The following is a 23,932-nucleotide window of genomic DNA, read 5'->3' on the forward strand; positions in this document are numbered from 1 at the left end:
AACTTAAATCCTGCCTCTTTCTTGAGATCATACAGTACAGTGCCCAGTTTTAATATTCTTTCATAGGCTCTGAACGTTAAATACTTCAAAAGTTGAGTGTTACTAATATTTTCATAATGATCAAATCAGATCATTTAGTTTCCAGAAATTTATGAAGACTATTCCATTTACATCTTTTTTAAGTATATCAGTCTGATTTTTTAGAGTACTTTTAGTTTTACAGATTTAAATGTTTTAACGTGCCATACAAATGTAAATTATCAAGCTTCTTTGGGTAAAAATAAAGTTTATTAAAAATCTTTCAAGAGTATTTGTTAGGCATTTCATTTGGTTCATTAAATTCTAGCAGAGAAATCAGTAAGCCAACTACTACAGAATACTTCTAACTTTTTAAATGAATTGTTTTAACTATAGTTTTTTTCCTTTCTATTTTGGACCTTTTTATTTTTATTTTATTTTATTTATTTATTTTTAACATTTTTATTGGGGAATTGAGGAGGGGAACATTGTGTTTTTCCAGGACCCATCAGCTCCAAGTCAAGTTGTTGTCCTTCAATCTTAGTTGTGGAGGGTACAAGCTCAGCTGTAAGTCCAGTTGCCACAGGTGCTGTGTTCAGTCTTAGTTGCTGGGGAGGGGGCAGCACACCATGTGGGATTTGAACTGGCAGCCTTGTTGCACACTGAGCCATCCAGCTGCCCATTGGCAGTTTGCAGGGGTGCAGCCCACCATTCCATAGGGGTGTGGAACTGGCAACATTGCTGCTAAGAGCACGCATTCTCTCAGTGCAGGTCAGCTCGGGCGCAGCTCACTGGCCCATGTAAGAATCGAACCGGTGACCCTGTTGCTCAGAGTTCACGCTCTTAACCACCTAAGCCACTCGGCCAGCCCTGGACCTTTAAAAAAAAACAAAACAAAGATATTTGCTCTCCTTCCACAGTGAGGAAATGTGATGATGACAGTTCTGAACTGGATATAAGAGAGTAAAGGCCATGAAATGATAGGTATTTGAAAGAATCTACATGTTAGAGGAGAGTTTCAGTCCTGGAGGAGGCATGCCCAATCCTGTGATCATGTACAGGATAAGGTTGGGCACTGTTAAAAGAGGTCTAGACTGTGAAGAGATTTGTCAGCATTGTGGTGTTTCCTTCATCATGATTTTAGAATCACATTTGAGTTAAAGGTACTAAGGTTCACTGGGCGGTAAGTCTGCATTTCTTAAAAAATTTACAAGACATTTACAGAGGAGATTGGATTTACTTGAAAAGGTCAGTCTTATTGGATTACTTCTAATGTTCTAATACAAATATAGGTGAAAGGTTATAAACCTTTTATAAAATTTAATGTATGAATATTGGGCCCATTTTTCCCTAAAATATCTCGTAATACATTATTCACCACATTGACTCAGGGTGACCACAAACTTCCTTTTCCGACTGTAAGTTACCTACACTACTTGGTACAATAAATGTTGTCTTTGAAGAAGTTTTTAAGTACTTGTTATAAAACTGGTTTTCGTTATACTGAAGTCATGGTGGTTCTGATGCCCGATGCATCAGAAGATGAGTTTAAATCATTGCTCCTTCTACTTGTTGAGTAACCAGTTTTTCATGATCCAAAAAGTAAGTAGTAATGCCTGTCTAAAAAGGGAAATCAGATTATAATATGTGCAACACCTTATGGGCTACCTTATGGGCCATGCTGAAAATGTTTTCTCTCTCAGCCAAACTTCTACACATGCCAGTTCCTCAACAGTGCTGTACCTCTGAAGACAATGACTTTCATGTCTGAGATCTTAGACTAAAGCTCCAAACTTCCATCTCCCAGGGCCTGGGAGGACACACAGTGCACTTGGGAACTAGCATGCCCGACCCCTACACATTTAGGTCTTCCAGTGTATTTGGATGGTCGGTAATGGTGGTGGTTTTCCCAAAGGTTTTTTTTTTTTAGGCTGATTTTGTAGCTGACAATTAAAAAGGTATTTTTGCCTTTTGTTTGTGGCAGAGAGGGGCTTCTTTTTTATTAGTATTCCCTTCAGGTTCTTCAAGACTTACTGGTTTTTAACTTTTGTATTAAACATACAGTTATAAACACATTAGCTTTAAATTCCGTTTTTTGGACAAAATGCTCATTTTAGTGCTTATAGTATTAGATTTGTTTGTGTTGTAGAAACTTGTTTGTTCTAAGTTAGTGTTCTTGGCTTTTCTACCTCTGGATGTGATAAATACTTAACATAACATTCAGCTGTAAAGTGGGAGATTTTGCACATTAAAAAAATCTTTCAGTGAAAGTATATATAAAAATTTTGCTTCATTTTCTTCTCACAGCTAACCTATTTAGATTTTCTAGTAGTTATGGTGAGCACTGTTGTTGCTTTTTTTATTTTTTAGAAAAACACCCTCTTCCACCCTTTTCTTACACTTTCGGCTTGATTGTTGGTTCTTTTCCTGAAGTCCTTGATTGAAAGTACTTCTGGTCTGGGTGTAACCCACAAACTTGAGCGTGCCTCTGATAGAAATGACTAGATGAACTAACTGCTCAGTGTCCTAATCAGCTTGGCTACATAGGCTTTTCCTGTGCCTTACCAATTCTCAGTGGGATTGTCAGTAATGTGTTTTACTTTATCTGAACTTTTCAGCACGTTTTAAGCATGGTCTTCATGTCAAATGAAAAATGGAAAAATCTTATACCAAAGTCATTCAAAGCTGCCTTCTCTGTGAACTGTGAGATGTGTATTAATAAGCTATGTATTCAAGTCATTTGATAATCGACCCTAGCACATTGAGTCTTATTCCAGCATTAATATTCACAAGTGTCAGTATCCTTCAGTCAAAGATCACCAGGAAAACACTTGTTGCTGAACACGTTGCAGCAAAGAACACAGACCATGGGGAACCATAGGATGTCTCAGTAAGAGGATGTTATAAAGATTGTATTATAGGATTTGGGTTTGGGGTAATATTGGAGAGGGTTCAGGGAAGTGAGGGCTGTCACGTGTTTAGTATAAGCGATATTTGGTATTTTGTGAGCTGTGCGGCAACCTTGTTCTAGTTTGCCCTCTCCATGGACTCAGAATGACTTAATTTGATACCTCTTTGTAGGAGAGCAAAATGGTTTAGCTGTAAATGTCAGATCAATAACATTGAGGCTTAGCTGTGAGCATCAGATTAGTTCTCAGAGGTCAGGGGCTGCTTTTGTTTGTTGTTGTTGTTTTCTTTCTCAAAAGCATAAATCTAACGGCTCCTCACTATGTAGGGGCCAGCTGGGGGAGGTCAGGATTTAGTAACAATGATATATTGGGCGTGTCATCAGAACAAGTTGCAGTGATAATGACCATTAATGCTTTTACAAAACAGCGTATGGGAAGCATGTTGCGCATGCTGGTTTTCAGCCAACCAGAAGTAGCTAGTGGGTAAAATATGAACATGTTCTTTTTTTTTTTTTTTTAATTTAGCTGAGCCATGCTGCCACCTGTTGGCAGCTCAGTGGCAGCTCAGCTTAGGCCCGGCATTGAACCACTGTTGCTCAGAGCTTGCACTCTTTTTTTTTTAAGATTTTTTTTTTTAATTGGGGAATTGGGGGGATGGGAACAGTGCTGGGTAATTGGGGGAAGGGGAACCGTCAAGTGGCTGTCGTTTTTGTTCTTCAGTCTAGTTGTGGAGGACGTTGCTTCACTGGCCCAAGTTGGCACCATCATTGTGCTCTTTCCGGGTGAGGCAGATCAGTCGCCGGCTTCTGGACGGCCGCTCACTGTGGCTGCTGGCCGCTCACACTGGCTGCTGGCTACATACGGTAGCCCATGGCAACCCACTGCCACAGGGGCTGCAGCCTATGCCATCACCGGCGACTCGCGGGCAGCCCAGCTCCAGGTTGAGCTGTTGTTCAGCATCTTAGCTGTGGAGGACAGTGTCGCTGGCCCTCATATGTGGGATCCGAACCGGGGTCCTCTGGCATCCCAAGCCAGTTCTTAACCATTGCTGGTTCTTAACCACTCGGCTGGCCCTACACATGTTCTTTTAGGGAAATAAAGTGATCTAGTTTTCCTGCATTCATTTCTCTGGGGGAATCCTATGGCTTTTTCCACTAAACTTAGTGTCTAGGAATTAGTTTCTAGTGCATCAGGAGTTGTTTCTTTATGTCTGGGAAGAGTCAACTGTTCATTTTCTTTTTAAGGATTTTATTGGGGCATTGGGGGAGGGGAACAGCGCTGGGGAATTGGGGAAGGGGAACAGACAAGGTGCTGTCATTTTGTTCTTCAGTCTAGTTGTGGAGGACGTTGCTTCACTGGCCCAAGTTGGCACCATCATTGCGCTCTTCCCGGGTGAGGCAGATCAGTCGCCAGCTTCTGGACAGCTGCTCACGGTGGCTGCTGGCTACACACGGTAGCTTATGGCAGCCCACGCCGTCGCCGGTGACCCACGGCTGCCCAGCTCCAGGTCGAGCTGTTCAGCATCTTAGCTGTAGAGGGCAGTGTCACTGGGCCTCATATGTGGGATCCGAACCGGGGTCCTCTGGCATCCCAAGCCAGTTCTTAACCAACGGTGGTTCTTAACCACTCGGCTGGCCCTACACATGTTCTTTTAGGGAAATAAAGTGATCTAGTTTTCCTGCATTCATTTCTCTGGGGGAATCCTATGGCTTTTTCCACTAAACTTAGTGTCTAGGAATTAGTTTCTAGTGCATCAGGAGTTGTTTCTTTATGTCTGGGAAGAGTCAACTGTTCATTTTCTTTTTAAGGATTTTATTGGGGCATTGGGGGAGGGGAACAGCGCTGGGGAATTGGGGAAGGGGAACAGACAAGGTGCTGTCATTTTGTTCTTCAGTCTAGTTGGGGAGGACGTCGCTTCACTGGCCCATGTTGGTATTATCATTGTGCTCTTCCCAGGTGAGGCAGTTGCTCACCGGCCATTGGACAGCCGCTCATGGCGGCTCATGGCAGCTCACAAAAGCTCATGCCCGCTGCCAGCCAGCCCCACTGTAGCCTAGGCTGTTGCCGGGGACTCATGGCAGCCCAGCTCCAGGTTGAGCTGTTGTTCACCATCTTAGCTGTAGAGGGCTTAACGTCACTGGCCCTCATGTGGGATCCGAAATAGGGCCCTGCTGCTCAGAGCTGGTGTCCCAAGCCAACTCCTAACCAATGCGCCACTCGGCTGGCCCTGTTCATTTTCTGTGTTGTCTATGTTAATACAAAGCAGAAAATATCAAAGGGATTTTAAAGGTTTTTAAGATTTATGAACTGTTATATCCCTTACAATTAAAAATTATAGTAATTGTAAAATTCCTTGTAGACTGTCAGGTTTACCTGAGGCAGAAAAGGACTGTGTTGTCTCAGCTCCACTCTCCAGCTTAAGTATATGCATCAAAGATCTCTAAAAGGAAATTTATGTTTATTCATTTATTCAAGTAATTGTGTACTAGGTGCCAGGTCCTAGGTATAGAGGAGGGGGGGGTCAGTCATTCTTTTCTTCATGAGCAGTACAAATGATGGCTGAGATTTTTGGTTTAAAAGCATCACTTTTAATTGTATCTTAATTTCGTGTGTATTGTATAATAAGCACTGCATCATATTATAGTACATAGAGTATCTCTGGTTTTTGTGATTTTAAAAATTGTAACTTTAAAATCATATTTTTGGAGCATCTGCTCATGCAAATCTTCAGATACCTTTAAAATATGGATATCTTCAGAAAAAAATTTATCTGCAAGATAGGCTTCTTCTGTTGTGTCTTCACCTTGAATAATAAATTGTGGGTATTCTTAATACTGAATCTTTGTCATTTGGTAAAAACTGAATAAGTTTTAAGACTAGAAAAGTTAGGTTTGTAGTTAAGACATTAGTATGAGTACTTATTAAAAGTCTAGAGCATAGTAGTGTCACATGATTAGAGAATTCAAAATGTCCAACTCTATCCGACAAGCAAGACACAGTCTCTTCATGTGGTACTATTAGTTTTGCCATTGGTGCTTAGAATTTTCATGTTTTGTCGTTTAAACCTTTATAGCTTCATGATAGCTGTGAATGTTTTTGAGAACCTCGAAAACCTCTAAGAAAGGATTTAGATTGCAGAACTTTTTATGCCTTGGCACTTTGGGTAGAGTAGTCGTAGCATCAGAATAATGTTGATTTGGACCAAACTAAGGATGATAATTTTTCAGAATAAGGGCTTTCTCCTAAAGACCATTCCTCACAGAAAAACGCACTCATATTAGATTTTAAACACTCTACAGTGAACTATCATTTATATTTTATTTACTAAGTATGGTTAGTACATGTTTTTTGCGTGGGAAAGGCATTCCAGAATTACCGTAGTTTTCAAGATTGGTAGGGAACTTATGTAACCATTTTTATCTGTGTCTAAATTATATGTAGATGCCAGAATGTGTCTTGGTATAGGCACATAGGTTTTTTTTTGTGGTACATTCTCTTGGTTAAAGTGTCTGGATAAGGTTTTGCATTTTGAAATGAAATTGGTCTGTGCAGCAACCCACTTTCACAATCCCCACAAAATTTACTTTTAATATTTACTATAACCTCTAGATTTGCATTAATGTCTTCTTCATAACTATCCACTCACCAGAAGGATTGGTATAGAGTAGTACCAGTTACTGTGTCTTTTCAGAGTCAATGATGATTGCAAATATGTTTGTAATTTGTAATTTTTTTAATGTAAAAAGGGTGGGATAAATTCTGTTTTGTGTATTGTTACTTTTAAATTTTAATGATAGGAGAATATAGTGTAATTTCTGACCACAAGGTGACAATGAAGAAGGAATTATTAATATTATTGAAGCTCTTCTCCAGCTGCTCCAAAATTCTAGGTACAGTCATATTTTCACTTTTGGCAGCCTTTGTTTTTCCTCTGGGCTACTTTAAACATTACTCATATGAGTTAGTTGGTCTGGCTTTGAATCCCAGCTCTGCCACAGGGCAAGTCAGTCTTCTCAATCTTCTCAGTGTGTGTTTCCCCCTCTATATCGTGGGGCTAATGATATCTACCTACCTCACAGGGTTGTTGTGAGGGTCCCAGCACTACACAGAAGGCACTTCTCATGTTGTAGGCGTGAAGTAAATGTTTTTTGCTTAAGTCATATATACAAGGAAAGATGCTATAAAAAGCATGAAGGGTGTAAAGAAAATAACATTTAAGTTAATTTGATTTAAGAGGAGGTTGGAATTGATTAGGAAAGGTATTATAAAGGGTTTGAGAGGAGCTTATACTAGACGAAGAGTTGGGTGGGGATATCATATGACTATCCTATTTTCAGTAGTGATTCTTGGGTTTAGAAGTATCACTGATAAAATTAATTGTATTGTAAGCCACATTTAAATAAATAACATTATATTGAAATGGAACTATGACTTATTTTTAAAAGTTTGTTATATAAGTCCTCATACTTTACTTCCACTGTCATCTCAGTACCACAGTATTACCTTAAAGCAATACTTCACTCCCACCATCCCTGTGCAGTCCCCCACATTCTGTTCTTTTTCTTTGTTTCATTGCTTGTTTTTTTGTTTTTGAATAGATTATATATTTGAATCTGTCCTGAGAACCAGTAGCTGTTTTTTTGGTTTTAGTTCTAGTTCGGTAAATTCGTATTTGATGAGTGTAAGATACACTGAATTATTCTCTGGATTTATAGCAGACTATTCTTTCCATTGCTACTTTTACTAGGTTTACAATATCTTGAAATAATATAAACGCCAAAAAAAGGATACATGTTTGTGATGTGAATTGTTTATTTGCACATTTTTAATAGACATTTTAAGTTAAATCAAAATTAAATACTCCATTGTTAGAGAGATTTATATAACTAGCACTGTGGTCACACTCATTCTATTTTTCTTCAATCTTTGATTTTTTCCTTTTATTGTTGCCTTTTCTGAAAATGAGTAGCGAAAGAAAACTCATTCTTCAAGCACAGTTAAGGTTGAGAAGCCTTCACTCTGCCACATTGCTTTGATTTTGTATTCAGTGTGATGGCTGAAGATGAGAATTAAAGACCAGAAATTGAGAATGTGGTGGCCTCACACACTTTGCCATTACACCGCTCCCGCAGAGCACAGCTGGGCAGTGTCGCTGCAGACCCTGGCTAACAAGCATCCTCTGGGAAACACTGATGACACAGCTAGTGATTTCTGTATGGTTGACTGGCAAAGACGTGTAAACTGTGGTCATGCACATACAGAAATGTTTTCTTCAGAACACAGCCATGAGACTGAAGACCACTATCAGTATGTGTCTTTTTAAGAAGTGTTCCCACTAGTTAAAATGGACTTACTTCGATCTTTCCACATCTTGTTGTCCTGTCACTAGGAAGATGGCAGATGATGATTAAAAAAGCAGGCAGACTGAATTAACAATTAATTAATGACGGGGATATCACTTACACCTTGGCTTTGTGGCACCACCATTCCCTAACCAACCAACCTGAAGATCAAATGCAACATTAAGACCCATTTTTTCATCAGTCATTCAGGGCATCAAGTATATTCTATGTATCGCATGGAAGTGAAATTTGGAGAGAACTGTAAGGTCTGGATTCACACATTCCACTATGTGCCATATGGAAGGCTGAGTTCTATGGTGCAACAGTGTTGGGGGAACGGAGGGGTGGAAAGGTAAGGAAAGAATTGAGTGGGATTAATGTTGAAGCTGTTTTCTCGAGAATTTTTTGCCTTTTACAAAGATAATAACCATTCATAAAATTATCAGACAATTAGAAATAAAAAGTCAGTGTCTTCCACTTTTCCAGTCTCACATCCAGAGTTCATCACTATTCTGTTAATACTCTGGTGTGTATGTTTCCACAATTCTTATGCATATACAAAAAGATTTTTTTTTAAACTACATGAAATGGGATTGTGCTACGTATATTCTTTTGCTATTTGCTTCTCTCATGACTCACTATATCATGGTCATCCTTCCGTATTATTACTACCACAGTCGTCTTTAGGTTACTGGTGTATAACATTCTGTAACGTGTCTCCCATAACTTAACCATTCTCATCTATAGATGTTTAGGATTTGCAAGGGTTTTTTGCTGCGATACAGTTGTGCACTAAACTTCCTTGTTCCTTTATATTTGTTACCACTCATGTAAATTTTCCTTTAGGTTAGACTCCTAGCAATAAACTTGATGGATCAAAGAGTATGAACATTTATACTTTTGGAATATATTCCTGAGTTATCCTCACGGTCTTGGAGTCATTAATGATAAAATATAAGAATGTTGTTGTGGTCTAGCCCCAAACTCTAGAGATAACATAGGATTTAACATTTTAGGAAATGTCCACCATTTGAAAATGTAACCTTATTTTTAAAAATTATAAATAATATGCACACATGGTAAAATCTTCTCTCCAATACCGTGGAGGGATGGAATTTGAAATGTAAAAGTCAGCCAGTCCTTTACCACTCCCCAGAGATAATCTTTTTAAATTAGGTTTTAAAAATTTATTCCTGTGGTTACCATCAGAATTTAAAATAATATACTTGTATGTCTTGGTATGTGTGCCTGACACTGTCTCTTTTTGTCATGAAAGATGAGGAATTTCATGTACCTTCTCCACCAACTGTCCCTTGTACCTTCTGGGTTTTGTTAGTATGAATTGTAGTTGTGCTGATGGTTTTCTTTATAGCTTAAAATGTTCTTAGGTCTTTATTTTTTGGACCACCAACTTTAGGCAACATTCCTTGACTCACCATTATGTTACATAAGGAAATCTATGCCCCTCGATGTCTTCCTCCTCCTCTCCCTTTTATCTCCCTTTACTTAAACATTGTTTTGGATTTTTTAATCATCTAAAATTTTAAAACTAAAAACCAGTAAATAGCATCACTACTAGGAATGATACTACTGATTGCAGAACCAAGTAGTATGATTGGGGTTATAATAATAAACCCTGTGGCAGTTAAAAGTTGTCCTGCTTGAAGAATGTCAAGATCAAGTGAGAGTCTGTTTTCTTACATCTGTCATCCTATAAACTGTTGAAAATAATACCACAATTTAGTTTTTCTTGCAAGTTCTACTTTGTTTTTTCTTAATGTCACTAAAAGCCTATATCATAGCAAATTTTTTAATTTTGCAATTATAGTAAATGGATTTTGTTTTTATTTTTGAAGACATTCTTTTCTAGGTTCTCTGATGTCTGTTCTAATTTAGACTAATTGTCCTCTGTGCATATGACTGCAGTCATATGGGCATTTCTTTGCCTTCCCCATTAAGGCCACTCTTTTTCTTCTTTTTTTCTTATTTTCAGTTTAGGTGAAAACATATTCTCAAAAATTTTTTTCAGTTCTTGGGAGGTAAATTTCAAAATTCTTATGTCTGGAGTGGTCTTCAGTTTGCTACCATACTTGCCTCATAATTTGTCTAGGTAGAGAATTCTTGCTTCAAAATGCTTTTCCCTCCAAATTTTGAAGGCCTCCACTATCTCCTGTCAGTTTTGCTGATGAGAAATCAGATGCTATTCTGAGTCTTATTAGTTTATATGTAGTCTGGTTTTCCTCTCTGAACGTGTTTTAAATAATGTATTTTATTTTTTTACACTGGGTGTAGGTGTATTATAAACTTCATCTTTCTTGGCTCACTTTAACCTGCAATCTTAAATCTATTCCATTCAGATGGTTTTTCTTTATTATCATTTTCCATCGTCTCTGCTTGTTTTATGGAACTATTAATAAATAAATGTTTGGCCTCTTGGAGCTATCTACCTTACATTATGTTTTCTTTCATTGTTTTCTGTTTCTGCCCTTTCCGCTTAAGTGTTAGGAGATTTCTTCTATTTTCCAGGATACTGTCTTCAGTCCTGCCCAATCTGTTATTCAGCCCTTCTGATGAAATTTTTACTTTATCAACTGTGTGTTTAATTTCCAAGATCTAATGGTTCTCTGGTCTTTTCATTTTTTCTAGTGGCCTGTTTTGTTGTTTGCTTGTTTCTTTTAAATAAATGTAACTCTTAAGACGTTTAGCTTAGTAATTGAGGTGTATGGGTTTGGTTTGGTTTGTTTTGGTTTGGTCTGGTCTATTCCTTTTTGTTTCTTTAGGATCTCTTAATCTGTTTCTTTATGCTGGTCTTTCTCTTTCCTACTCTTTGATTTTTCTCAAATCTCTAGTGATCCTTGGTTGACCAAATATTTGAAGGGAGATTTGTACTGGTTAATATAAGTAGCTGTCTTGCATTTGGCAAGGGAGTAAGTCCATTTACCCAAAAGGCCCGTCCCCTGCATAGTGGACCTCACTGTGGAGAGAGAGAGTTTAGTGAGGGGTGTGGAAGGACACTAGGGGGGTAAATGGGCAACCGCTACAATGGCCAAAGTAAAATGGATTGTATTCTGAGGTGGAGTGCTTAGTTTATTTCACTCTTGGGTGGACCTGCCTTTCTTTCCCCTCTCTCTCCCCATCCCCATTCCTCCCCCTCTCTCCTGTCTCTCTCTCCCCTCCTTTCTGCTTTCCTTCCTTTAAGGTCTAGTGTGGCATTGCCACAAGCTTTGTGCTACTTTCCTTTCCAGCCTTAAATCCCGACTTACTTTGCTTTGTTTGAAGCAGTTGTCTGGCTTTAGCTAAGGCGACTGTTCCATATAAATGGAAGTCAGGAGGGGCCGGGACAAGTTGCTGTGTGGAGAGTTCTGTAATTACCCTCATTGCAGCATCACAGCCTTTGTCACTGAGCTGTGATGGAGCCTAGAGTCTTCTTAAGACTCTAAAGCCATCTGTGTATTTTGGGTTTTATTTTTCTCTGTTCTGGTTTATTCATCAGTATGAGCCCATCTATTTTTGGAGAATGCCCACATTTGGGTTGAAGTGTTTTGAAATTTTCATAAAATTTCTGGTCAATATCAGTTTTGGGAAGTAAGTGCATCCACCATAATCTTTTGACACTTATTTCTGAAGGGGTTCGCATGCATCACTTCACTTAGTATTACAATCATGATTTTTTCCAAGACACAATTCCCTTTCCACATTAGTGACCTTGAAACGATTTCCATTACTTCCCCTCCTGGTTTTCTTCCTACTGCTATCGTTTCTCCGTTTCCAAAGAAATACTATGTATTGAAGCTTTTAATCATGCATGTGAGGCTTAAGGTGTTCCATGGCACTGGGGGATTTAGAGGTAAGTGATCAAGTAAAATAACTGGAAGATAACTTGAGTTAAACCTAGCATTTTTTTCTGTAGATTTTTTCCCCTTAGAAATGAGTTAATATATAAAAATTAGAGTAAATGTATAGCAAATCATCAACATTTACTCTATAAATATAAAAGGAAGTCATTGGTATTATCCCGGTATTGGAGATTGCATTTTAATCTACTGGAATCTATAATTACATCAAAAGTATCATGTTTTTCTTAGTTACTTAAAACGTAGTCAAAATAATGAAGGCGGGCCGGCTGAGTGGCGCGTTGGTTAAGAGGTGGTTTGGGACACCAGTTCTGAGCAGCAGGGCCCTGGTTCGGATCTCACATGTGGGCCAGTGACGCTGCACCCTCTACAGCTAAGATGGTGAGCAACGGCTCGACCTGGAGCTGGGCTGCTGTGGGTTGCCGGCGACGGTGTGGGCTGCAGTGGGCTCCCATAAGCTACCGTGAGTGGCCGGCAGCCGGCATGAGCTGCCAAGAGCCACCGTGAGCAGCCATCCAGAGGCCGGCACTGATCTGCCTCACCTGGGAAGAGCACAATGATCACAATACCAACATGGGCCAGTGAAGCGACGTCCACCTCAGCTAGACTGAGGAACAAAAGGACAGCAACTTGTCTGTTCCCCTCCTCCAATTCCCCAATTAAAAAAAAAAATCTTTAAAAAAAAAAAACAGGCAAAAATTATGATTCAAAAAAAAAAAAATAATGAAGGCAATGATGGCTCCCGTTTTAGATTTTCAGTTCTGAAACATACATGGCACTCGATCAAGTCTAATACTTGGGTTGGGTGTTGGTTATTAGAACCCAGTGTTCTTTTCTCAGGGGTCATTTGAAAACTGAAATTAAGCAAAGTCTTAAAAAGTTTCATTTTGGGAACATAAAGTGAGCCATTTTCTGCTTTCCAGTATTCTGTTCATAGTAGTAACAGCTCTTGCTGGGTGCCTAACTATGACAATACCTGTCCCCAGATGAGTTTTTCAGAGTAGAGATTGATTGTATCAAAATAAGAGCTTTTATTTATTGTTCAAAATGTATGCTAGGCGTGATGCTAAGTGCTTCATGTAATTCCTAAAACAACCCAGTCATTGTATAGTCTTCATTTTACACACGAAAATATTAAGGCTTACATTGCATAAGGGCATAACTGGTAAGTGACATCTGAGGTTTAAACAGATAGGGTTTACTCCAAATTTACTATTAACCGTTGTATAACATGTAAGTGCTAAATGTAGTACCTATATGAATTAAATGATACTTAACATATTCTTTCCTTGATTCCAAATAAAAGTGTTTTGACACTATGTGTGCCCCTGTTGGAGAAAGCTCATCTCATCTCTTGGTTATTTCTTCCTATCAGAGGGAAGTATAGCAGATTGTACATGGAAATGAGAATTTCATGATTCACTCTTGGTGCTGCTGTGCTGCTCAGTGAGGAGGGCAGAATGAAACATTGATTGCCCTGAGAAGACAATTGTGGTTTTTAATGCTATGTGTAATTTTTCTCTCTGGGCTTTTCATTCATTCATTCACTCATTCATTCACTCAATAAAGTGAAGAAGCAGATTTTAAATACTGCCACAAGGGAATATTGGTATTTTTCATAATATGTTTCATTTGAACTGTCTAATATGTTTGGATTTTCACATTTTCTAATAAGCATTACTTGGTTTTAACATTTCTAAAATGGTAAAGGTGTTTTTTTTTTCTTTCTGAGGTCTAGGCAAAATTTTTAAAAATCACTGTATATCTTCATTTCATGCTTACATTTATAATGAGGCTTTGGCTGGATAGAGAATTCTAGCTTCAAACTTTTTTCCCCACTTTAGCACTGTCAAGAGTTTATTCCACTGTGTTTTTGTAGCCAGAGTTTTGACAAGTTTTATGGTAGTTGGGAATGCCCCTCAATTGGGATTTATCTGATGTTTTTCTCATGATTGGTTTTGTTTTTATGGGATTTGGGGAGGAAGATCACAGAGGTAAAGTGCCTTTTTCATCACATCAGAAGAAGGGTGAATAGTATCTACATAACTTGGTGTTGACCTTGATTACCAGGTTAAGCAGTGTTTATCAGAGTCCTCCAGTGTAAGGCTACTCTCCCTGCGCCCCACCTTTTCCATACTATAGCCTGGAAGGAAGGAATGATGCCCAGCCCACACTTAGGGGTGAGGACTTTGTTCTACATCTTTGAGGGGAGAGTAACTACATAAGTTATTTGGAATTTTTGTGCATTAGAGAGTCAACTCTTCTCCCCCTCTTATGTATATTTATTCAATTATTTATATCACTGTGAGCTTTATTGGAATATGTTTTTACTATGATGGAAACTAGGTAATATAACCAACATCCAGATGTGGTTTTCTCAGTTATCTTATTCTTTGAAACAGAAATTGAGATAATTATCAAGATCCAATTAGAGTGTAATGCCATCTCAGGTTACTCATTTATAGAAAAGATTCGTAGTCATAGCTAGAAATTATACAGTCTGCTGGGGACCATGTGCTAGATACCCACCCCTAAGCAATATTTAGGGGTTCACATAACCTTGTTCTGATATAGGTAAATTTCCGTAACTTTGCCATTATTAGTTCTTCCAAGAGGTGAGTAGTAGTAGATGGACACGATTACAGGGAGCCAAACTTAACAACAATGTGCAACCATACCCAAGAAGATTCTGGCAAAACTCAGACTCAAAGTACAGATGATGCCGTGTGTGACTATGATGACCATTGTAATCTTTGGCCAGGATTATTTATTGCTTTTCTGTATCTTTCAACTTTAAAAAACTGTCTTTAATCTGGCCAACTGAGGGCGAACTGCTTTGCTTTTTTACCTCGTTTTCAGAAGGAAGGTCTACCCTAGAAGTACTCTAAAGTGTCATTTAAAATACCTCTTGCTTTCCTTTTTGGTTTTGCTTTTTTTTCTTTATTAGGGGTTTCAACCATGCTTCTCATTGTTGGCCAAGGTATCTATTGGCCCTAATAACAGTACTCTTAATGTAGCATAGGTACTGCTCTTTCTGGTATTGGTATTGCCACACTCCCATCATTCTTTCAAAGATTTGTTTTGGTTTTTACATATTCCTTCTAGTTTTTCAAATGATGACTGCATACTTTTCTTGATCCTTTAGAAGAGTACTGTACCATCTGGATATTACTGTTGAACTATGAATGTGTGCAGAAATGCTTACTAGAGAGCCTTTGACTATCTCATTACACACACACTCGGTGTACCCTCTCTTATGAAGGACTTTGCTGCTGGCTTCTGCATTGTGTGTCCCATCCCAGACAAATGGCTGAAGTGCTTTGTAATACTGGTTGTTAATATCAAGCAATTGGAGAGTACAACAGCAATGAAGTTCAAAGAATATTTGGTTGTTGTATTCCTTCCCTTTAAGCTTCTTTGATGAATATTCTCCAAAATAGTCTAGTATTGTTTTTTTCTTTGAATACTTTGCATTTTTTTTACAAAGCCAACAAAGGGCAATTTGCTGGTTTGGCAAAGAATATACAAGACTGACTCACATTCTGTACACTCAGGCAGTGTTTTGGGGGGAAAATATACAGATTTTCCTATTAGTCATCTTTGGGTTGGTTTTCTCCCTTTCATAAACCTCAAGGTTTTTCTAAATAGAATCTTTAAACTTGACGCAAATGGAAATTGTGATTTTCTCTGTTTACACCCTTCCCCCACCTTTTTGTGTAAGTTTAACAGCAGTCTGACACATAAGTTTCAGCAAAGCTTATGCCTATATATGTTTTTGTTGAACTCAAAGAGTTATATATTTAGTCATATTCATAAAAATTTTTTCACTTCGATGCCACTAGTTATATGGCATTAATCTTATGAGATGAATTTCAATTTTTAGCCTACTTGACAGTTTCTTTTAGGTCAGCCTTTGTTGGTCTTCCATGTAAATATATAATATAAATAGAAGCCATTATACTTGTATATGCAAGTTAAATGTATAACTTAAGTAGGAGATTGGCAAATTTATGGTATATCTGCCTCCTTATTCCATTTGAGTTTTTTTTTTTTTAGATTTTATTGGGGAATTGGGGAAGGGGAACAGCCAAGTTGTTGTACTTCAGTCTTAGTTGTAGAGGGCGCAGCTAGCTCACCTCCCAAGTCCAGTTGCCATCCAGCAGCTCGTGGCCACTCAGCTCAAGGTGCCGTAGTTGTAAGGGGAGGTGGGGGTGCAGCCCACCATCTCATGCGGGAGTCGAACTGGAAACCTTGTTGCTAAGAGCACACGCTCTAACCACTGAGCCATCCAACCGTCTATCGGCAGCTCACAGCAACTCAGCACAAGGTGTCATGTTCAGTCTTAGTTGCAGGTGGGCATAGTCCACCATCCCATGCTGGAGTCGAACCTGCAACCTTGTTGTTAGGAGCCTGTGCTCTCACCAGCTGAGCCATCCTGCCACCTGTTGGCAGCTCAGTGGCAGCTCAGCTCGGGCGCAGCTCACTGGCCCTTGTGGGAATCGAGCCAGCAACCCTGTTGCTCAGAGCCAGCACTCTTAACCAACTGAGCCACTCGGACGGCCCCCATTTGAGTTTTCATGTTTGTATATTGGGTGCTCTTCTGACACCATGCATTTCACTATTTTTTTATAACCCAATAAACACTTCAGTGCTGCTACTCAGTTGTGAAATCCTTACATTTTGCCATACTTCTGATTTTTTTAAAAAGACGTTCACATTACAGGTACGGTACGGTTAAAGGTCCCTTTGCGTGTCCCTACCCACTGCTCTTCCTCTCTTCCTCAGAGGTGTCCACTCTCCTGAATTTAGGTTCTTCCTTGCCAGATAACACAGTAAACTAGCATTTCAAATTTCCCAGATTGGTCTTCTGAGGGACTTGTAAGTGCTCTGAGAAAAAAAGGCTTATGGTCAGATTCTCACCTCCAGATTTGTACGTACTGAAAGCACTGAAGGCTCTCAGACATGGAAAGAACCTTGTCAGTTTAAGGAATTCAGCATTGCCCAGCTCTGACTACAGAACTCCCTCCCTCCCAATTCTCTGCACTGTTGTTGCTTGGAACATGTTTTGTGAAAACACTGCCTAGAGGTGTACTCTTTCCAGAACTGACTTTCCATTTAATTTTTATAGCCTTTTACTAATATAATTTTGTAGATTTAGATGACAAAGAGACTAATAGTGGTCACTTCCAGTTGATGTTGACTGTTGGATCAAGTTTAAAATCGTTTTACTAAAAAGGAAGGTAAAATGCTAATAAATTGCGTATTCATTGACCAGCGTACAAGTTACTTACGTTCCGTAATTTTTTTAATTCTTGAGTTTGCTGACCGATTGAAGTGTCTGGCTGTGGACCATGGCTACATGTACCCTTTGATTTCAACTGACCTGTTAACATTTTATGTTCTTGTGGCTGAAAGTAGCCTGAATTTGTTATCAATGTTTTACACATTTTCTTAAATAACAGTTCAGTTCTTCAACTGTTAATGTTGTACAAGATGGTACTTGAATTCTTTGTTTGCTTTTTTTCCTTCCTGTGTTAGAAAATCTTCGTGCTTTTTGTACTTTATGTATAAAAGAAATTTTTCTTCAGATTTGTTCATATAATGGTCTGATCCAGAAAAAATAAAATGGGAAAATGGACACTATTTCTGACCTTCAAATAAAACTATGTATTGGTTTTCAGACTGTTCACCGAGCCTTGGGGTCCAATGCATTGTCTCAAGGCAGGCTGCTTATCTGTGTGGGATGACAGGTCCCTTAGGATCTGGTGAGGCTGTGCAGGAGAGAGAAGGTTCTGGACAAATGCTCAGAGTTTACATATAATTTCACAGAAGCCAGGGAACCTCCTTCTATAAGGAAAACATTCAGAAACAGACCATCTTCCCTTACTGGCTTCTGTCATTTAGTATACACAGCTTATGGTTCTGAGAGAGGAAATAATCATCAAGAAACGTTCCACTTTCTATAAAAGTAAGTCTAGGAACTGTTCACCAAATATCTGAAGACTAGCCTGTGTATCCTTAGAATTGTAGGATGTATTAAGGAGTCTGCACCGTAGTTTTACGATCTCCTTTGGGAAAACACATTAGGTATTTTTTCATTAGGAAAAATCTGCATTCTGCACCTTGCTGTTTCAGGCATAGTTATGTAACTTTTTTTTTTTTAAGATTTTTTTTTTGTTTTTGGGAAGAAAGTTCTCTGAAACCTGCATCAGTTGTTTTGTTAGTTTAATTTCAGTCTTTATTCAGAAAACTTATTCTCAGTGTTAACGTTCTTTAAAGTTATTGTACTTGGACCATGTGATTTTACAAATACTTCCCCAGTGTTCAATCCTCACTTTTTATTTTTTTAAAGATTTCATTGGGGAATTGGGGAAGGGAAGAGTGTTGGGGAATTGGGGAAGGGTAACATTGTGTTTTTCCAGGACCCATCAGCTCCAAGTCAAGTTGTTGTCCTTCAATCTTAGTTGTGGAGGGCGCAAGCTCAGCTCCAAGTCCAGTCGCCATTTTCAGTCTAGTTGCAGGGGGCGCAGAGCACACCGTCCCATGCGGGAGTTGAATCGCCAACCTTGTTAAGAGCACGCACTCTAACCAACTGAGTCACCCAGCTGCCCATCAGCAGCTTGTGGCTGCTCAGCTCAAGGTGCCGTGTTCAATCTTGGTTGCGGGGTGGGGGTGGGGGACATGCATAGCCCACCACCCCATATAGGAGTCAAACTGGCAACCTTGTTGAGAGCACACACTCTCACCAGCTGAGCCATCTGGCCGCATATTGGCAGCTTAGCGGCAGCTCAGCTTGGGCGCAGCTCACTGGCCCGTGTGGGAATCAAACTGGCAACCCTATTGCTCAGAGCTCGCGCTCTAACCGACTGAGCCACCCAGCCAGCCCCTCACTTTGTTTGATCACATGTTTTAGAGACTGAACACCCCAGAATAGGAGCCCCATAAATGTTGTGCACACTTATTTTGAATTAATGAATAAGTGAAAGGAAATAAATGAACATGTTAAAGAATGATCAAGTGGAATAAGTAAAATTGTTTCCCTCCTACCCCCCCTTAGGTGTAAATTCTAATGCACAATTAATGGTTGCTTTTTGCAAATAATTATGATTTAAACAATTCTGGTGTGTCTGACACAGGTTAATCCACAAAGCAGTGCCACCTATCTCCAAGAGATGCTAATTCTGTCCCTTGTATTTTGCTAGGCCCCTGAGGGAATGTTTAGCTAAGAAAGTTCATTCCCGCAAGGCCTCACCTCTGAAAGTTACACACTATGGGGTTAGATTAACTTGGAATGTCTCTGAGTGGAGTAGGTCATGGTTGCCACACTCCTTTATTCTTAACAGGCCCCTGGTCCTCAGAAGCAATGTGATTACTTCTCAAATGGTTAAAAGAAGTATCTCTTAGTTATATATTTATTTTTAGATTTGATCCCTAATTTTTTTCTCATATAGTTCTGAGAGATGGAAAGGTATACAGAAATTTATCTTCTATGAACTCCTCAGTTACATTTGGGAAAGTGCAAGTTGGTTGATGAGTGAAATAAAACAAAAGGAACTCTTCTGCCACTTGGTTTGGATGTTAAAAGTTAGTGAGGTGAAGTAAGGTAGGAATGGGAAGAAGAGAACCTGGGCTACCTCTGGCCATTGTCTTTCTGCCTCAGTGTCTCATATGTAAAAATTACAGGCCAGGATAACTTTATAGGACTTCCCTAGCTCTAATGTCAGTTGAGGATAATTTTTTTGTTTTTGCTGTTTATTGTGTAACTGAGATGGTGAATAATAGTAATATGATTTTGGGAGTTTAAGGAGAAACTTATTTAAAATGTCTATAGTCGAAATCCATCATGTTCAAAGGGCTTTTTGTGGTGATGGAAATATTCTGTATCTCTGCTGTCCAGGATGCTAGCCACTAGTCACATGGTTGTTGAGCATGTGACATGTCAGTAGGAACCTATTTTTTAACTTTAATTAAAACAAATTTAAATAGCCACATGTGGCTAATACTAATGTAAAGGACAGTTCAAGTTAAATTCTTAAGTATAAGTATTCAAAGGAAATTCCACATGGATTTAATGTGACAATCTTGTTTTTTAGTATTTGCAACTAGCATCTCTTAATTTTAGAATTTGGCAATTGAACCTCCAAGTCTCAATACTGAAATTTTTCTTCAAACGTATACTCTGTTTCTAATTGCAGTCAAGTATGGATAAGGCACTGTGACCTTTCCCAAGGGTCCTGTGGTCTTTACTTGGTAACCACGTGTCTATGTCTGGCTTCTTTACAGCTCTGCCATCCTGCTGAGGATTGTACATGTTTACTCGTCAGCTGGTAGATATGTCTGTCCGCAACAGGGCTGTTCCTGTGGTAGGCTTTGTAGGAACTGGAGCAGGTTTGATGTTGAGAGTTTCATCTTCATGGTTTTTTTGTTTTGTTTTGTTTTTTAAAGATTTTTTTTTATTGGGGAATCGGGGGAAGGAGAACAGACCAGTTGCTGTTGTTTTGTTCTTCAGTCTAGTTGTGGAGGATGTCGCTTCCACTGGCCCAAGCTGGCACCATCATTGCACTCTTCCCAGGCGAGGCAGATCAGTCGCCGGCTGGACGGCCGCTCACGCTGGCTGCTGGCTACACCTGGTCGCCCATGGCAACCCACTGCCACAGGGGCTGCAGCCTACGACTCACCGCAGCCCAGCTCCAGGTTGGGCTGTTGTTCAGCATCTTAGCTGTAGAGGGCAGTGTCACCGGCCCTCATATGTGGGATCCGAACCGGGGCCCTTTGGCGTCCCAAGCCAGTTCTTAACCAACGCACCACTCGGCCGGCCCTCATCTTCATGTTTTTTATGAACTTGATCCTGAAAATTTTATTTTTATTTATTTTTTTAAAGATTTTATTGGGGAATTGGGGAAAGGGAACAGTGTTAGGGAGTTGGGGAAGGGGAGCAGCCAAGTTGTCCTTCAGTCTTAGTCGTGGAGGGCACAGCTAACTCAGCTCCAAGTCTAATCACCATCTGGCCGCTGGTTAGCAGCTTGCAGCCGCTAAGCTCAAGGTGCCGTGTTCAGTCTTAGTTGTGGTTGGGCATAGCCCACCATCCCATGCAGAAGTCGAACCCGCAACCTTGTTGTTGGAGCACGTGCTCTCACCAGCTGAGCCATCCTGCCACCTGTTGGCAGCTCAGCAGCAGCTCAGCTTGGGTGCAGCTCACTGGCCCATGTGGGATTCTAACCGGTGACCCTGTTGCTCAGAGCTCGTGTTCTTAACCAACTGAGCCACTCGGCCGGCCCCTGAAATTTTTTGGTCTTTCATTGGCAAGAAAGTCTTAGTCCTAAAATCTTGAGCCACTAGCAAGATGGTTTTAGTCCTAAAATATTTAGGTCATGATGGGCCATAAAAACAGTTGTCACTTGAATGAATTTTTCATTAAGTCTATGTTAATTGCTTCAGCATTGCAGATACTACATTCTTGAAATTTCCATGTTTGGGCATTACAAAGAACTTTGGATGATGTTATCCTGAAATTCTGGACCTTAGAAATGATAAAAATTAATGCAGACACATCCTTTAGGGTTAATGGTTGAAATTGATAAGCCATATGTTTGGGACTTAATCATTTTACTATGAGATAATTCATATAAATTGCTTATATATGGCATGCCAGCTCACAAAACCCATTATAATCTCTGAAACTTAATTTAGCCATACTGAGTCTGGAACTGTCAATGATAAAAATATATCCCACTGAGGCTCTGAAGCACATCTTTCTGGCATCACATACACTGGTTGGTTCTGTAGTGGCAAGCAAAGGCACTAATTTATATCAGTCATTCTCATGAATTTTGAATAGAGAGAAGCCAAAGGCAGTTTTCCATTAAGTAAAATAATAAAATATCAAAATAATATTGGGTTGTCAGAAAAGTCATGACTTATTTTTTCTGTTTTTTGTTGCAAAAATGCGTCATGACTTTTCTGACAACCCAATAACATGTCAAAAACTTCAAGTAGTGCAGAAAAATAAATGCCGCCTTATTCTCATACCATTTCTTCACCCTAAAAAAATCAGCTTAAGTTTTCTTTTTTTACAAATGGGACTAAATTACACCTTGCTTTTCTGCTTATAATTTTTAAAAATGAGTCATTGAGGTATAACTTATATATGGTTATATTCACCCTTTTTAAGTGTACAGTTCTATGAGTTTTGACAAATACAGAGGGTGCCAAAAACAATGTATGCACATTTTAAGAAAGGAAAAAACTATTAAAATTGTAATACTCAATATATACCAATAACAAAAGATAAATATAAGTCACGTTTGACTTCTGCAATTACAAGAGGTGCTCAATGTGGTCACTATCAGCGTCCAGACACCTCAGATGACGGTGAACTACTGCTTGAGCAACGTTGACCAAAGTGTCCACTTGTATACATATTTTTTGGCACCCCTGGTATATACACTATCATTAAAATATACAATATCATTAAAACATTTCAGTCTTTCCAAAAAGCTCCTTTTCTCTGCTTTTTTGTAATCACCACCATAATCAAGATTTCCATCACCCCAAAAAGTTCCCTCTTTCTGCCTCAGTTTTAATAGCTGTATTGAGTTCAACTACATGGATTTACCTTAATTTTCCTGTCACCCCCATTCATTAGGTTGTTTCCAGCCTTGCAATTCAAACAAAGTGTAGTAACTATCTTTGTACATAAATTTTGGTGTGTTTTTACGGTTACAGACAGAGGGTAAATTCCTAGCAGAGGAATTACAGAACGAAAGGCTGTGAAGATTTAACATTTTGGTGGATGTGTCTAAATGGCCTCCCCAAAAGGTTACACTAATTTACTTTCCAACCAATTATGGATGAGAATGCCTATTACTCTCTTATTAAGACTGGGTGTCGCCATATTTAATTTTTGCCAATTTGATAGAGAAAATATTACCTAGCAAAGTAACTTGCTTCAGTGGTGTTTTTTTCTCTTTTTTAAAAAATAAAGTTCACATGCAAAAAAATCTAACCCATGTTATTAATGATTAAAACCACAATATAACACAGGAAAGGTGAATAGCAAAACTTTATCTTTGTTTCCACTATCCTAATATAATTTTAATTTCCTGCTTATCGGTATCTACATTTTTGTAATTATATGCGTACATTTTAATCATTCTCATACCATATGCACAGTTTATGCATGTGTTATTTTGTTTGCTTTTTAAAAGTTCAGTTAATTTCCTGAGTTGTTTTGTTCCCGGAATCTTTATCTTAATAGTTATATGTTTCTTCTATTTTTTGGCTATAGTACAGTTAGTTCATTTAATCATTCCACTTCTAAAATTTGCTTATACTCTTTCACAGTTATGAACAAGGCTTCAAATGCCATCTTTTAAATATAAAAGTTTTTTAAAACTCTTGAAAATTATTTTCCTAAGAAATAATTTTCTTCTAGCATGATTATTCTGGATCTAAATATATCGACATTGACATGAGAGGGTAGAATTTTATCGTTTCAAATATTGGGTTGTCAGAAAAGTCATGATGTTTTTTTTCTTTGCAAAAATGCGTCGTGACTTTTCCGGCAACCCAATAGTTTTTGTCACCATCTTTAATTCAGTAACTTTTTTTCTCTGAAGAAGGAAGCAGTTGTGTATCAACTTGCCAGTTTAATCTATTTATTTTTCCTCTTTTTCTTTTTTTAAAACATTTTTTTATTTTTTAAAGATTTTTTTTATTGGGGAATTGGGGGGATGGGAACAGTGCTGGGGAATTGGGGGAGGGGAACAGCTTTGGGGAATCGGGGAAGGGGAACAGACAAGTTGCTGTC

The 23,932-nt window shown here is 38.8% G+C and overlaps 1 protein-coding gene across 5 annotated transcripts in view; it reads left to right on the forward strand.

Moving 5' to 3' along the window:
- Positions 1-23,932, forward strand: part of WDR33 (WD repeat domain 33) — an 87,415-nt gene that overhangs the window by 39,452 nt on the left and 24,031 nt on the right. The window contains exon 8 of one of the 5 annotated variants that reach the window (XM_019624532.1): positions 13,499-16,225. The exons of the other annotated variants lie outside the window; for them this stretch is intronic. Coding sequence (XP_019480077.1) covers positions 13,499-13,530 — 32 coding nt within the window. The 3' untranslated portion in view covers positions 13,531-16,225. Of the gene's footprint in view, positions 1-13,498; positions 16,226-23,932 lie in introns of those variants that run through there. 5 annotated transcript variants of the gene reach the window in all.

The sequence above is a fragment of the Hipposideros armiger genome, unplaced genomic scaffold (assembly GCF_001890085.2).
Source record: "Hipposideros armiger isolate ML-2016 unplaced genomic scaffold, ASM189008v1 scaffold_592, whole genome shotgun sequence".
Taxonomy (NCBI): domain Eukaryota; kingdom Metazoa; phylum Chordata; class Mammalia; order Chiroptera; family Hipposideridae; genus Hipposideros; species Hipposideros armiger.